Here is a 17465-nt window from a genome sequence, read left to right as displayed (position 1 = left end):
GACTGCTCTGACCGTAAAGAATTTTTTTCTGCCAAGGGAACAAAATCTTTTTTCTTCTAATCTAAACTCATTCCCTCGTGTCCTATATTCCTTTCTAGCAGTAAAAATGGTGTTTGACAGGGCCGGATTTGTCACTAGGCCCCTGAGGCACGGGCCTAGGGGCGGCACCTGCCATGGGCGGCAGCCGCCAGGCACCTGCTGCCATACAGTTTGTCAGTCTGACACTGACACTTACAGAGCCGCCGCTCCTCAGTGCAGGGAGGTGCTCTCTGTATTCCCACAGTGGTTCCTGCACTGCCTGTGTGCTCAGTGGCAGTGCTGCTGCTGCTGTCGGCTGAAACTACAGTCCCGTCCCTCCCTCATTCTGAGCAGTGCATGACCATGTGCTGACAACCTGAAACTCCGGAAGGAGTCCGTCCACCCAGGCTGTGAAAAATTGTGATCTTCTGTGTGTATTCTCCCTGCAGTGCAGGTTACGGAGCCCTCCCTCCTCTCTGTCGGGAGCAGACACTTTAACTGTTTGCATCCCTTCTATTAACAGTAAGTGCTACTAAATTGGCCTGTTAAAAGTGTGTGCCTCTCTTACTAGAGCTAATTATTGTGTGTTTGTCGCCCCTGGTGTTTGACAGTTCCTTGAGCATGTCCTCCCTTAAACGTCTCTTCTCCAGCGTAAATAGTCCCAATTTGCTTAATCTCTCCTCGTAGCTTAAATTCTAAACTCCCCTAATTAGCTTTGTTGCTCTTCTTTGGATTTTTTTCTAATTCTATGATGTCCTTTTTATAAGACCCCACACAGTTCACGTTTCCCAGGTCAACCAACAGGTGCACTTATTACTGACGGACACATTTTAAAAGATCCACAGGTGGAGCTAATTATTTCATTTGTGATTCTGTGAGGATCCCTGCCAAATGTGCACTGCGACTTTGAGAACCTGTGCCCTAAGCATTACACAGTCAGCTTCTAAAAACATTTACTTTGAAATGAGCCCACATGGAAGTCAGACAGAATGGCAGTCAAGCCACGGTGAGATGTTTGTTTTTTATTAAATATTCATTTGGAAACCTATAAAACAAAGTACATTTAGCAATTTACATGAACTCTCTCCAAACTTTTTGAATGGAATACAAACAAAAAAAAAATCATATTATTTAAAAGAGATTTACTTAAGAAAGTATCAATTTGTGATGAACTGAAAATTCTCAGGTTTTGTTTTTTAAAAATATGTTGTAGAAATAAATGTCAGCTGTCAATCATATTCTCTTCTTGAATGAATTCTGCCTGGGCTGCTTCATCTTCAAGGTCAAACTCGCTGTCCAAGTCTTCTCCATCATCCTGAGTAGATGAAACATCCGCAGGAGCACCAGTAGACTCATTAAGAGGCACTGCTCCCTTTCGTTGAGGTAGAACAGAGAAAAAGGCTTCCTTCCAATCTTTCTTCTCTAGAAAAGCAAGAATGATCTCAAACACTACAAGAAAAGGTTAAATGAGGAATTACAATCCCATTGTAAGTTTTCTGTACATGTAAATTTAAGTCAACTTGTTTGATTATCAATTTCAAACCCAAATTTTACCAATTTAATTAAGTAACCAAAAATAAAATAAATACTTGTTCTGCTTACTCCAGAGTAAAATAATTGTTCTGCTTACTCCAGAGTATGCTATTCTGGGGATATTCTCAGAGGGACATAGATCATCTAATGTCGGCAGTAAATGATTATTGCCAATTAATGCTGAAGGTAGGAAAATTATCTTACAAAACCGGAACCCGACAAACGAATATTTCTGGATAAAGTGTTTTTTTGTTTTTGAATGGACTGGGTTGGAACTTGCGCGGTTCCAAGCCCATCGGATCACATTAGGGAGATCAGATGGGCTGCACATAAAATAAATCAGGCGGGGGGATGCAGGGAGCTTGGCAGGGGGATGCAGAGAGGCGGGCGTGGGGAGCCGGGCAAGGTGGACAGTGGGAGCCAGCAGAGGGGGGCAGGGGGGAGACACAGAGAGGCAGGCGGAGGGAGCCGGGGAAATAAAAAAAAACCCCCATACAAATGAATGGGCAGCCAGTGGTTGGCTGAGAGTGGAGAGCCGCCAAAGGGAGGCTCTCAGCCAATTAGTTGCTTCCCATTCATTGTATGGGGGGGTTTTTTTGCAGCTCAGGCCCGGCTCCTGGCTCCCACTGCCCGGCTCTCCATGAACCCCTTAGCCTGGCTACCTCTTCCTACAGCTCCCCGGGAGTTGCAAATGATAAATCACTAACAAGCAGAATTTGATTTGACTTGAGTAAAGAGCAAAGAATTGTCATTTACTTTTAAGAGACTCACCATGGTTCACTGCAAGTACTTTACGACTATTCATTTTCACAAAGCTGCCAAGGGGAAGCTGAGCATGACCAATTCCATGATCCACGGCTTGTTTGTATGTAATACCCTACAAAGAGACCGTTATTTTTTTTCAAGTACACAAAAAATAAAAAATAAATTCCAACAAAAGGGTAATCGCCAATTATATATCCTGCATAAATTTAAAAATGATGAGAATAAAAGAACTCATTTTGCTTCCCCATCCTGCACAAATCCTTACCGGATCAAGTAAAGCCAAGCATAAAGTGAACAATGCAAACAACTACAGTATTATAGGATTTTTTTTTTAATTATTTATCTACTACTAAAAAAAAAATTCTTGGATAAAAAATAAATAAAATTTTAAGATCTTTTTTTATGCCACAAATCGCGATTATTGCTATTAAAAAAAATAATAATAATAATCATATCAATATGATCAAATATACACTGAGTGGCCAAATTATTATGACCACTTGACACTTATACGCAGATCGGCCATAACTTCACATTGTTGCCGCTTGAGGGCAAGATAGCTATGAATAGGGAATGCAGGACAAGTGAAGCATCAATTGCACAGTGGGTGATTGCGCTAGAACATGCAGTTAAATAAATAAATTAAATTGTAAATAAATATAAAATGGTCAGGTGTGGATATATAATTGAAAATACATTTATTATACCATAATGCAATATTATAAAAATAGATTAAAAAGTAGGATTAAAAATAGGGACAAGAATAGGGACGGAGATGTATTTCAGCAGAATAACATTGGCTTTTATTTCAGGTATGCTTTACATTGCTTCTTTAAAAAGCCAAAAATTAAGTGGGTCTGTCTCCATGCATCATATAGATAATATTATTATATGTGTTGTTTTAATATTTGAGTTTATTAAGTAATAATCACCTGGTCAGGTGTGCTATGTTAGATGCTTTAGAGGGTATTTAAACCCCATTAGCTGAATGAACCAGTCACCTTGAAAAAGCTGCCACATGACAGCGAAACGCGTAGGTGCAACCTAAATGGGACTCTGATCACCAGCACCCCTCTTACACCACTTGGAGTTGGAAAACCAGCAAATATATCCTTCACTTGGGACACTCGTTTACAAATTCCAGCTGACCGGCCCACAACCACTATCCGAGGCAAAGCAACATCGTGGAGGCACGCCACCTCCTAAAAGAAGCCCGGGAACCATTCTGTGGATTACAAGCTGCAACGGTCCTCGAGTGTTTTCCCCAAACCAACTTGGATTACAAAATTATTCATCCAGGACTATTACATCCTTATGGGATAATTCCCTAAAAAGTCCTACCTACACCTCTCCAAGGATTTGGGTGACTATTGCATCATTGTCCCTATTTTTAATCCTACTTTTTTATCTATTTTTATAATATTGCATTATGGTATAATAAATGTATTTTCAATTATATATCCACACCTGACCATTTTATATTTATTTACAATTTAATTTATTTATTTAACTGCATGTTCTAGCGCAATCACCCACTCTTGCTCTCTTGTTTATTGTATTGGAGGTGACTCCCCCAATTTTAGATTGCTGCTGTAAGCCAAGCACACTCATATTGAAGCGCCTTAAACAACTGATATAGATTTCTATATCTCCTCCTTTTTTGTATCAATTGCACAGTGTTGTTTGCGAAGAAATGGGCAAAAAACGTGATTTAACTGAGTTTGAACGTCGGATGATTGTAGGTGCTCCAACCGTTGGAAACAGTATCAGCAAAACGGCTGCACTTGTGAAGTGTTCGAGAGCAGCAGTTATTAATGTTTACAGAGAGTGGACTGCCAAGCAGAAACCCGGGTCTCAACGTCAGGCTTGTGGTCATCAAAGGCTACTGAATGCTTGATCTGAAAGGAGACTTGCCAGAGTTGTCCAGTCCAACAGAAGCAACAGTATGACAAATTGCGGGGGAATCTTAATCAAGGAGCAACTGTGAAGGTCTCTGAGCGGACTGTTCACCGCACATTACACCATATATGCTATGGAAGCCGATGACCTGTTCGTAAGTCTCTACGGTCTGCCTTGAACAAGAGCAGATGTCTCCAGTTCGCAGAGAAGCACAATGATTGGACAGTAGATGACTGCAAAAGGGTCAGGTGGTCCAATGAATCGCCTTTTCAATTACACCATGCAGATGGCAGGGTGCGAAGATGGAGAAAACAGCACAAAAGCATGGACCCCAACTGCATTGCCACAACACTTCAAGCTGGTGGAGGCAATATTATGGTTTGGGGGATGTTTTCTTGGCATTGTATGGGTCCTTTGAAAAAAAGTCTGAATGGCCAAGGGTATTAGTGTTATTGCAGATCAAGTCAGTGGCGCACGCAGGGGGGGGGGGGGGGGGGGGGGTTATTCTGAGTACCCAGAAACCCCCCAGGAGTCTAAGGGCACTAGGCTGAAAGCTGAGGGTCCCCTATCTCCATGGGTACAAGAATTTAAAAAAAAATCGGCCCTTGGGAACCGGAGATATCTGACTTCAAAACAGTGGCCCCCATCCGTGCCTGTTAATTGCTCTTCCCAGTCAGATATTTCAGGTTCTGTCTGACTTACAGTTTTTCTGAGGGTATATTCCAAAAGCTGTGACTCTCCCCCTTTGATGGACACTAGTAGCTTGTCTTTTTACTGTTCCCAGAACCAGAGATATCAGCCTTCCAGCAGCTGGTTACTGCTCCAGCTCCACACACCTGGTATGTAGTTTTATATACTCGTTGGCAGATTGCTCTGCCTCCTGAACTCTGATCTCCTAGTTCCCAATACTATTTGGTAGGTGGGATTCTCTAGTATTTAATTCCATTAAAATCTAAGAAATCTATTTCCGGGAACTGGAGATATCTGCAGTCAAGCAAGTTGTCCTCCCACCAGAAAATTATGAATAATAAGCCCACTCCACTATACACCCCATCTCTGCGTATTAAACATCCTCTACCACACCTGAAAGTTATGTATCAGGGCCCCTTCATTCAGCCCAATGCCCCCTTCTCCCACCATCTGTGCAGTAAAGGGGTAATTAGTGGAAATTACTGATCCAGGCCCTACATGCTGAGCGGCTGATATAATACCCCCTACCACCCACGGGACATCAAAGCTTCTGCTCATAGCACCCCCAACCCCTACCTCTGGAGGATCGGAAGGGGCCCCAATACATTGCTATGCCCAGGGGTCTACACTGCTGTTGACCCCCTGTATGTATGTATGTATATACAGATGGAGTGGGTCTCGCTCTTGCAGGGGATGGCGGAAGATTCGCCAGCCGCCATCCCCCGCCAGCCGCCGTAAGGGGATGCGTGTGCACGAGATGCGCGTGCGTCGCCTTACAATGGGGCTCCCCCGGGTCCTCACCGCCTCGCCGAGGTTGCCCGGGGTCCCCACTGCCTTGCCTTTTCCCCTCTAACCCTGTCCGTCTCCCTGAAGCGGAGACGGACAGGGTTCCCGCCCCCCCGCCGACGGGAAACTGAGACGCGCGTCTCAGTCAGATGGGGTGCCTCTCCGCCAAATTCTGGCGCAGCGCCAGCAAAAAGGAGAGGCGCTCCATCTGTAATTATATATATATATATATATTTTATATACATTTGGTCTATCTATAATACTTTAACTGACCTGGCATATACTGGGTCACCTAAGTGTCCATGCTCCACCCCTCCCTGGAAACCCCCTTCTGAAAATCCTGCGTTTGCCCCTGCAAGTACATCCTATTTTGTTAATGGTGTACCCTGCCGGGGATGGATACTTCCAGCAGGACAGTGCTCCCTGTCATAAAGCTGGCATTGTCCACAGATGGTTCAAAGAGCATGACAGAGACTTTTCCTTGCTTAGTTGGCCTGCACAATCACCAGATCTCAACCCAATTGAGAATCTATGGGATGAGATCGAATGGGCCATCAGGCAGCTGGATCCAGTACCATCAAATCTTAAGGCATTGGAAAGCGCAGTTCATCGGATATGGTCTCAAATTCCTCATACCACCTACCAACATCTCATAGAGTCCATGCCAAGAAGAATCCATGCATTATTATGGGAAAAAGGTGGTCCAACATTGTATTGAGGGGGTGGTCATAATAATTTGGCCACTCAGTGTATATATACAAAGACAACTTATTTATCTCTAATCTGCAACCCTCCATTTTCAAGTTGCTTAATACCTTACTGCTTGGCAAATTCCCAGGTCAAGCATGTCGACCCGGTAATTTGCCTTTTAACACTGGCTCTTTTTCAGTGCAACCCTTGTCGAAATTTCCGGGTCTCCAGCCCTGCTTTTTATCCAGGTTAGAGACCCGGGTATGCAGACACAGGTTGACTTCACACTGCAAAAAAAACCTGTAACATCTTTAGCTTTTATAGGAAATCTAATTTTTTTTTTCTTTTTAACACAATCTTTTACAATTTAAATCTACAGTATAGAATAATTGACACTGCCAATTTTAGTGGAATATTTGAGCATCTCTCACAGAGATGTTGGCACTCAAAGGGTTAAACAAACTTTGATAATCATCCACAGACATTCTGAAAAGAGAAGAAAAATCAGGGTTTACCTTGTGATGGTTGTGATCTACCAAGCCACCAATAATGTAAGCTTTGGTATCATCTAGCTCATGGAGCTCTTCAGGAGAATCGGATGTCAGGTACACCAGATCTTCAGTTTTCACAAGATCTTTGTAATGCTCGGATTTAATATGGATATCCTGAAACACAAATCTCAAATTCAAAGGCTGTTGCACACCGGGTCTGAGAACCAATACACAATCATCCTCCTCCAATTGCCTATTTCACATGAAAGGAAGTAACTAATAATAGTGAGAACTCCAATACAAAGCTTTTCAAGACAAAGGCATATTCAATGCCATTGGCGAGCTATATGGCGAGCAGCGCCAATAGCTCACCTTCAGAACATTCTACTCACCCCCCTTCACTCAAGTTGGTTCTTTTCAGCGTGGTGAAAATAGCGAGTGTGGCCATTTAAACGTTGAGGCTCGCCACAAAATGCGGCAGATTTGCGGCAAGTCTCGCCATTCAAGGGCGGCGAGGATTTGCCCGGAATGTTGAATACAGTGATCGGCTGGCAAGGATGGCTTTTCCTCGCCAAAAAAAGTCATCCTCGCCGTACAAACCCCCCACGCTGGCAGCATTGATACAGCTCAAATACCTCCTTTAAGAATTGCCAAGCTAATGCCTATATACTTACCTTCCAATTGATCCATCCCTTGTCATATTCATTCATGTTATCTTTTAATTGACCGCCATGGCTTGTTAGATAAAGCTAGAAGTAACAAAGCGAGAACAAGGGTGAACCACACAGGAGCAGCAGGAATGGGTCAGGGACATCACAACAAACTCCCAAGACTAGCTCTGCTCTTACCAATGTCACATATTCTACTGACCTGCACAGGATGCGTTGCTCTGCGATTTTCTGCATAGCACCTTCTAATTTGTTTGTTTAACTTTTTTACATCCTAAAAGATAAAACCCAAATCCCTAACTTACTATTAATTCAAAATGAGGAAAACTGCATACAGTGCGAAAGGAAACAACTTACCTTTAATGCCATCAAATTATCAAAGCTACAGTCTATTATAAGACGGACTGTACTGGGCTGGGCCTCTCTGCGCACCTTCTTGTTGATAGCGCCATCTAAATTCTGTTCTATTTGGGCCTGGCGCACCAGCTTTCTTTTCTGCCTCTTCTCTTTTCGCTTTTGCCTATAAAACAGAAGGGAGTAGATGCCATGAGCCAAAATATTGTTAGGAATATACCTTAGAAACTTTTGCAGCCTCAAAATCCAATTTTTTAATTTAAAAGGGCAGATTTTTTAATTATTGTTATTATTTTAGTTAAAGAGAAAAAAAAACACCCAATAAGCATAATGTTGCCAACATAGAAATTTTAGCCTAACTGGATGGGAATCTCAGCTCATATGACTACAAAAAAAAAAAAAAAAGCAGCTAAGTAAAGTAATAAAATGGAGTAGTTCTAGATCCCTTAGCAAAGCATGCCAGCTGTAAATTCAGTGGAGTTGTACAGATGGAAGATCATACCATCTGTGGACCTCCACAGAGGTGCTTAAGCAATTAAATTGTGTAAAAGAATGAAGAAGGCAATCCTGTAGTGGGATCGTCAGGGTAAACCTATTATACTCTGCTTCATATAGTATATCAGTAACATCAGTTGTATGGAGAATAAGTTTATATGTGAAATTAAATGTGAGCCACTATGTGGGTAGTGAATAAATGGCAAATCTCCTGCATAACCCCTATAAATATACATGACAGAAAAAGTCCTAAGTTATCTAAATATAAATGTAAAAGGCTTACGACTCCTCACCTCTATGAGGTGAAGTACTACCAGTGACCACACGACGGAGCAAATTACTCCTTTGTGTGCTAGAAGGTGTCATAACAGAAAGTGAAAGCAATTATTGCACACTGATCTGAATATGGAGAGAGGGAGCTGTGAAGAGATTGGAGGTGGGAGCCGATAGAGACTGGGAGTAGGATGGAGAGTTTTTGGGCTAAAAACTGTCACAGCTCAAAGTAAAAATATATTGCAGAAGCCATCATTTTGATGGACTTTTATCTAGTGTACAATAAATGCAAATGTAATTCCACACATACTTCCTGAGTTCTCTCTGGTCCTCCCACTGCTTTTCTTTAATAAGTTTCTTCATCTGTCTTTTTGACATGACATCTGGTTCTTTAATGTCACCACCTGTAGATCCATTATCTGCTATAGATGGCTCTGTATTAGTATTTGTATTGCATGGAGATGGAGTTTCTCTATTGTTGCTGTCTTCGCTATTGCTGCACTGACCAGCACATTTATTGCATTCCATAATGGAACTTAATAAGTCTTTTGTGATGTGGCAAGAAATGTTCCATGTAAAGCAGTCTCGGGCTTTAAATCTATAAAACAGGTCGCAAAATAAAAGAATAATTTCAGTTTTGCACACAAAAAATAATATATACAGCAATAAGTACAAAAAAAAGTTCTAAAGCAGGTTTATGGTAAGTTTCTTAAACCTTTCTACATAAAACAAAAGATATGTTACAAGTGTTTACCTGATTAGCACATATGAAGCTTTAGAGGGATACATAAAGAAAATACAGTGAATGAAAAAAAAGGATAGAAGCATTGTAAAAGCGATCTGTCAAGCTCCATATAGAGATGGAGCCCCTCTCTTTCATTTAGTTTTCATTCTAGCACCCGCCAACTTTGAAAATCCATGCAGTTCCTTTTCCTTGCCTGGGGTGTCGCTGTCTGCTGTGGTGTTTCTAGCACAGGTCTGGTTTGCATATCAGTGTTGATATACAGACCACACTGTGCTAGAAACACTACAGCAGACAGCGACACCCCAGGCAGGGAAGATGAACTGCCTGGGTTTTCAAAGTTAGCGGGTGCTAGAATGAACACTATCATTGCCGTGTTCGCCAGAACGTCCCATGCTGGCGAGCACTGGTGGAGAGGGTCTCCGTTAGACTGGGACACGCGAGCATCTCACACGCACGCGCGTCCCAGTCTGTCGGCAGATGGGCGGCGGGACCCTGCCCGTCTTTCCGCTTCAGGGAGACAGGCAGTACACTAAGCAATATTGTTCACAATTTCACTCAGAAAGGGCTTTCTGAGCAATATTGTGAACACCACCACCTAGTGTGTACATGCTCCCACGCAAGGACCAGGGAGGACCTCGTCAATGATGACCATGCCTGTTGCTCCCCCCATCATCGGCCACGCATCGGCAATTGTGTATGCACTTGCCAATGACGGCCCCCTGCCACCGCCAGTATTGGCTCGCAATAGATAATCTGTATGGGGCTTTAGAAATTAAGCACGGATCACTCCATGTGTACACCCCTGAGCGATAGTGATGCAGACCCACTCGTCGCCACTGCCCGCTCAGATCTTTAGCTCATGCAGGCAAGATCGCCTAGACCTTCCTCACAAGCCGGTTCGCTCCTCCTCTAAACTCGTAGGTTAGGGGCTCCGGTACTGGTTAGAACTACCTGTGTTTAGGGTGATGTGTGCTAACTAGAGAGCTCAGCACAACACATTGCCCCATGTGTAGGGGGCTTTTCCCTGACCCAGCCCTCTCAAATATTATTTTCTATGGATGCACGGTTAGGTCTATTTCCTAGTGGACGAAAGGACCAGCATGTGACAGCACAACAGGGGGGAGGAGCAAGGTCTGAAAAAAGGAGCCCAAATGGACACTCGCAGGTTCGGTTTGCTTTGAGAAAGGTGAGCGAAGGTCACTACAGGCATTAGGAGGTGGCGTGCATAGTGACACTGTGAGGCCACCAGCCTTGCTCCTCTTGAGCGCAGAAGTTCCTTTAACTCACTAGGATTAGCAGCTACAGATAAACCGGTTTAAATTCCTATTTACACTAGAAGGTAACCTTATTTGTCTCTTAGCTCCTCATACCATAACAAATATAACCAATAGTACTAAGCACTGCATCACTCATCTGCTGGTATGGGTGAAAACCGGACCAGGACAAAACCCCCGAACCGGACAACAAACTCTGCATTTTGGAGCTTGTAGCCTCCGGTCCGGGGGGTGTCCTGTCCGGGGGGTCTGCCTGTGACACCTGTCACCAGGGAGTGGAGGAGGGGGAGATTAAAGCCTCCCTGTATGGTCCGGGCATGTAGCAAAAACCGGACGGACCGGACCACACGGGGAGGCTGTAATCTCCCCTTGCCCATGTCCCTGATGAAAGCTATCACAGGGACCCCCCCGGACAAGACAACCCCCTGAACAGGACACCCCCGGACCGGACCCTACAAGCTCCGGACTGCAGATTTTGATGTCCGGCGGTCCGGATTGTAGTCCGGGACCGGTTTTTACATAGTCCCCTCATCTGGTTTCCAGAAACTGTGAATACCATCTCTTTCTTTTTGACATATTATTATTATTATTATTATTATTACTACAGTTTATGTTTTTTTGTACACATTCAAAAGATTTGGAAAGTTATGTTAACATAAATGTTATTGTATTCTGTATATAAATAAATAAGATATATTTTTCCTTAAGATCCAATCCGGAGCACACAGCTTTCAGGTGTATAAATAATGATTAACAATGGGACACATGCAAGTTTCAGCACTACCGAGAGCCCTTATTCTGCGTGTAGGAAGGGATAGTTACTGTCTAAACACAGTACAGGGCAAACGTTTTGCTGAAAGTGTGCAACATGGTGTTATGTACTTAATTACAACAACGCTGTTGAGATAATACTGTACATACACACAAGCCTCCAGATTCAAAGCTTTACTACCTGACTGTACCTGGAAGAGAGGAACAATCACGGATCTGTACAGTGACACTTGCTTCTGGGTTTCCCTTCACACACTACTATCGGCAGTTGTGCTACACGGTTTCTCTGCAGCAGTTAGAGCAGCGTGCCTCCAGGAACACATCCATACACAAGGCTGTCCGGGCGCACCTTCTACGTCAATGTCGCAGCCGAAGCAGGAGTTCTCTGTGACAGCCATGTTTGAGACGGGCAAAAGCAATGTTCCAAAAGTTATAAATAGACAACTTCATTCATCATGCGGGTGCGGGACAAATATTTCCGACGTTTTGTATTTTGCTGTATTAATGTTCAGCAAGTTTTTGAGGTATGTGTTGCAGAGAGGAGACGAGCATTTTTTTGTAGACCAATAGAAAAAGGTCTTTGGGGAAATGTGATCCCGTTGTAATTCTACTAAAACAGGGCCAGGCTAATTTTATTGGAAAGCTCAGTCTCACTTCATGTGTACTGGACGATGGCTTGTTACTTCCTTTCCCATGAACCAGTTGTTGTTATTTGCATTTTGCATGGCTTGGATTGTGGTCTCCGGGAATATGGCTGCTGCAGGAGACCTCAGTGTACCAACAACAGGTAATGGGCATTCTCAACTTTAGTCACATTGTTACAGTGTGCATGATGCTTTGTGGAATGTCATGTGGCAGTGACTGGCATGCCAAATGTAACTTTTTGAAAAGGTTGCACATGAAGGTTTGTATTTATATATTGGAGTGATATTTGGATGTACCATACCACAATTTTTGGGGCAGATAATGGGCAGGATGTTCTAACATCCGCACCCCAGCTCCGCCCCCCTTCGCCACGCATCGCATACATAATTATCGCATATGTGATAATTATGGCAAAGGACAGCTCTTACGTTAAGAGATGTCCTTTGCGGTGAGTCAGTGGGTCCCGGCGGCTCTCCCCTCCCTCCCTTACCTGACCCTGCTGCTGCTGCGCCGGACTCTCCTCCCTGCACCTGGAAGAGGATTATAGTGCAGAGAGGAGGAGGTCACAGGTCCGGGGGAACACATGTGAGGGGGGGGGGGGTCAGTGTGGGTCGCGGTATCGACAGATTTTTTCTGTCAATGCCCCCCGTCACGGTAACCCGGTGGGGATGTTTAGAGCATCCCAAAATGCGGTAAAACACAGATAACAGGGTTTTTACCGCATTTTTAGTTTAGAGAATCTCCCCCTTTATGAGAGATTTTCTTGTTATAACTCATTCCAGTGGTGACTGCAGCGCCAACCATATAGTGCAGGGGGAACCGCTTAGCACAAATCACAGCAAGTTAGAGAATCAGTATTTTTTTCACAGTGCAGTACAGTGGAGAGGGACATGATTCGCTTCTGTTTGTCCACATAAACCATTATTGGAAGCCACAAGCACTGGTTTTGCCTATTACTTTGACCATAAATAATTTGAGTTGGTCCTGGAGAACCGACCCAGGGCACCTCTGCCATTGTCCTGAGGCACCCCAGGATGCCTAGGCACACAGATTGGGAACCACTAGCTTAGATATATGTACTGGCTGGGGCTCGTGGGGAGCGGCGGTAGGGATTGGCATTGACCAGCGATGATTTGAAATCATCATTGATGGGGGAGAACCGCAAGATTTCCATCATTGTAAAGGTACATAGACACTCTAAGATTTTTTGACCAATATCGTTAATTTTGCTCCCTGTGAAACGATATTGGACAAATTATCATTCAGTGTGTATGCCACCAACAACTATGCGTCCAGGACATTGGGGAAATTCAAGGTCAATTGGTTACCAATGTCTTTCACTGCATGTGTATGCACACTAACAGAACTACCAAATTGGCCATCTCTAATTGCTAACACCATTATGTACAAAGTGTTCACTCTAGAAATTTTTTAGGGCAGGGTGCTGACCACGGGAAGGGCACATTTTTCAATCGTGAGGGCCCAATTTTCATTCAGGAAAGCACATTTAAAAGGGCAAAATGATGTAAATTAATCTGTAATGCTTAGGCAGGCATCTAAATAAAATAAAAAGTGTACACAGATTACTGGTTGAATATTTATTCACCAAGTTTGATCTAATTTAGATTTTTGGTTTAAAACCATCCTGTGACACATGAACTGCAAACCATAAACACATTTATGCTGTATAAACCATCTTGTGACACCTCAGACTAGCAGCACATTTATGCTGTATAAACCGCCTTGTGACACCTCAGACTATGAGGGTGAGGGAAGCAGGGTTTTGGGAACCGCACAAGGTTATGCCCGCTTCTTGTGAAATGGGTCAAGTGAGACCCTTTCACCCCTGTGGTGGGATTTGGCCTGAGTAGCCTGGTACCAACTGTGATAAACGTAGCAGCCCCAAAATATGGGAAGGGGATTTGTGTGTGTTGGTGGTGCTCCCCGGAGTCCGATTATAAATGCAAGATTGGAGAAGTGGGAAAGAGGACTCTTTTTATGGGGCACTATTGAAAATGTAGTCTATTAATAAAACGTAACTTTTATTACACATTTCATTTTAAAAAAAGTTTTAAGGACTTACACAGTGATACGAACAAACAAACAACAAAGGACTGACAACTTTGAGATTGCAGTGAGCTTGGTAAGTATACGCTATGCAAAAAGAAAGTAACGGTGCGTAAACACGGGGGCGATTATAGCAAATATCGCTGGAAATTATGGTCGCTGAGCGACCATACTGCCAGCGATGGGAGTGTGCACCGGCGATAAATTGCCAGGTGCGCGCTCCCGTTTTCTGCCCGTAGTGATCGCTGGTCCCAGGAGCTTGCTCCAGGGACCAGCTGATTTCCACTGCCGGGCTCCCTCGGCAGTTTCTTTTTCATCAGCGACCATCTCATGAGCAAAATATCGCCCCGTGTGTACAGGGCTTAAGTTCTTTACTGTAGAACAAACGTTAAAAAGATGTGCCTAGTAGAGCTGACAGCTACATTAACTAGCAATCGTCTGAAGGGAAATTAAGTAATTAAAGGGTAATATTCCCTGTTTAGACTGCTGTGTATGAAAGTACTTCACAGGTATTGTGTAATAGGTTCAGTGATCTGCCTGTATGCTGTTCACTACTGTTTCTTAGGTGAAATACCAAAAAGTTTCTATGTGCATCAAATTGTATATTGTGTCCGGAGGATTACCAACATTCAAATGCAGTTGTGACCAATTGTAACAACAATAAATCAAATCAAATGTGCAATAAATTGCGCCAATTTACACTGTGCAATCGATAGTGTCCAATAGGTTACTAAACCTCAAACATCATGGTGACCATTTTGCATAAGCAAAAAAGAAGTATACGGTGTAGCAGAAAGTGTCAGTGGATTGTAGTCACTGGCAATCTTCATGTACATCAAAAATATTACTATGCAACAGATCATGTCAGTGGGTTGTGATCACAGACCAACTTCTTGTACAACAAATTGTATCTCATTTAGTTGTTAAGCTACAGAATGTAACTGGTTAACAGAACATGTGCAACAAATTGTTTCAATAGATTGTATCCACTGTTTTGTGCAACAATTTTTATAAAAAGGGAGATAAAGGATACAACTGTTGTCTATTTTTCTCTCTAATGGTGGGTACACACCAGGACAACAAGGCTCCGATCGCATCAATCTAGATCCAATTCCGACTGATTGGATGTAGATTGTGTGGTTATTGGGCCCTTTTCTGTCCTGTTGTGATCCTATTCCGATCGGATGCGCGACCCCGCGGGTCAGTCGATTGGTAATCAGATCCTACTTGCAGCAGGTAGGATCTGGACACGACCATACACCCGGATGCGGGTCGCGCTCGGATCGGTACCGCTCACAGTGCACATCGTGAGCGGGTCGCGTGCTCCATGTCATCGTGAGCGGGTCGGACGAGACATTGGCGACCCGTTCACAATGTGCATCGTGAGCGGGTCGTCCTGGGGTGTACCCCGTATAAGATGTGATGGTATGACCTTTTAACGAGTCAGAAGGGACTTACTGCTTTCACTGAGTCTTACAAGCATGTATTGGGCTCAGGATGAGAGAGTCCTTTTCTGTGCTATGGGGTCAGAGAGAGGTAAAGTAATGACACTTCTGCTGTTGGAAAATCTGGTGGCAAATTTGCCTTGTTGTTATGCCAACATTGCAATGCAATAAGCTGCCCGATGTTCCCAATGAGAGAGTGTCAGAATGTCGGAAATATAGGTAGCGGGTAACGCTGACACCATACAGGTATAGAGAGATTTAAAGTAGCACATGTGAGACGAGTGCAGCCTTTTGCTTTTATGAAGTCATGCTCCTGCAGAGGACTTCGATAATGAGAGAGGAGTTCACTATTATGGCAGTAAATAAGTAAAAGAAAACCGCTTCTACTTCTGCTGTTAGATGACAACTACTGTCATGTTGTTATTGAAACAGAGCATGGACAGTCTGTGTAAATCAACAATGAGGGGGCGGTAGAATACCTGTCTGCTGCTCTATTTTTGAGGAGAGGTGCTGGTCCTGGTAACCTTCCCATTGGCTGAAGTCCGCAGTTGAACAAGGTATATTGCGCACTGGGAAAGGACGCTGCATGCCCTGAGTTCCTTTACACAGGGCCGTTTGTATGTGGCTTAACTGCTGAGCAGTCTAGGTGATACTGGCCCACCGGCGGGTAGTAATGAATGGATGACGCGCGTTTCGCCTTCCGACGGCTTGATCACATTGGCAGACTAGCAGCAGATTTATGCTGTATAAACCATCTTGTGACACCTCAGACTAGCAGCACATTTATGCTGTATTAACCATGTTGTGATGCTGAAGCTTCAAACATCAGCACATTTATGGAGGAAAGGGGTATTGAGCGCACAATTACAACCTTAAAGCTGCTAAAATTACAGTTAAAAAGGTGCCATTCAAAAACACCCCAAACAAACCGAAAACCAAAGTCACAAATAAACTGATATTTAGTGCTGAAAGGGTTCCCACATTAAATAAACACCACTGGTGAAATAGTGATTTATGTTAAGTCACCAATGTAGACCCGACGTCAAATCTCAGTTCACATGAGAGTTCCTTATAGGTACTGGTCCAATGCTCAATTCCAGATGTCACATGCAAAACAAATGGAGAGCCAGCGTAGTGCAAACCTTTATGACAGACCACTTTAATGTAGATGTGCACTTACAGTGACTCCAATGAAAACAGCTTAAAATAAATTCCCGGGGCACAACAGGAGGTGAGGTAGTCCCATAAAGTACAGGAGTCCAGTTCCGGGTCTGGTGCAGCCATCCAAAAGGGTCCAAATAACAGCCAAAGGTCCTACCGGGTGTCAGTTCAGGCAAGGCACGCCACGGAGGAGACTCGGTGGGCAGGCACCTGAGATAGCTGACACACTCAGTAGTGGTGAGCAGCTATTGTGTCAGCACAGCACGGGGGAGGACTGGAGGAGGGATGCTTTCTGGAATAGCTGAAAGCTGCTCACAATCACATAAGAGGTGAGCGGCATGTCAGCGCAACAGGGGGGAGGAGGGATGCTTTATGGAACAGCTAACAGCCGCTCAAACCATAGGAGGTGAGCGGCCTGTCAGCGCAGCTATGGAGACTGCAGGACTGAGCAGGGAGTGACCACAATCTCCCGCGCTCAGCAGCATACGCATGTCAGCGGGCAGAGACTTCTAGCGTGGCAACAGCCAGGGAGGAAAAGTAATTTATCAGCGGCTATGAACTGTGCAGGGCGGGCAAAAACGGGCAGGGCGGAATTTGGTGACTTTTAAAGGGGCAGAGCACAGCGCTCTGTGAAATAAGCCTAGCGAGAACACTATGTACATCAGGTGAAGTGCAGCACTTGGGACTCTGCATTA

The 17465-nt window shown here is 44.0% G+C and overlaps 2 protein-coding genes across 2 annotated transcripts in view; one reads left to right on the top strand and one right to left on the bottom strand.

Moving 5' to 3' along the window:
- Positions 1–1025: 1025 nt before the first annotated feature.
- TRMT10A (tRNA methyltransferase 10A) lies at positions 1026–9431 on the bottom strand. The gene is made up of 8 exons (XM_083179045.1): positions 9417–9431; positions 8973–9260; positions 7898–8060; positions 7743–7814; positions 7547–7621; positions 6897–7046; positions 2323–2428; positions 1026–1467 (listed from the first exon to the last, which is right to left on the bottom strand). The coding sequence occupies exons 2-8, from the start codon at positions 9188–9190 to the stop codon at positions 1241–1243; spliced, it is 1011 nt and encodes a 336-aa protein (XP_083035171.1). The 5' UTR covers positions 9191–9260; positions 9417–9431; the 3' UTR covers positions 1026–1240.
- A 2475-nt stretch (positions 9432–11906) lies between these two features.
- Positions 11907–17465, top strand: part of MTTP (microsomal triglyceride transfer protein) — a 147305-nt gene continuing 141746 nt past the window's right edge. Inside the window, exon 1 of the mRNA XM_083179042.1 lies at positions 11907–12239. Within this exon, the coding sequence (XP_083035168.1) occupies positions 12110–12239 (130 nt within the window). The 5' untranslated portion in view covers positions 11907–12109. The remainder of the gene's footprint in view (positions 12240–17465) is intronic.

The sequence above is a fragment of the Crinia signifera genome, chromosome 1, assembly GCF_055691185.1.
Source record: "Crinia signifera chromosome 1, ASM5569118v1, whole genome shotgun sequence".
NCBI lineage: Eukaryota > Metazoa > Chordata > Amphibia > Anura > Myobatrachidae > Crinia > Crinia signifera.
This window is presented reverse-complemented; position numbering and strand designations above follow the sequence as displayed.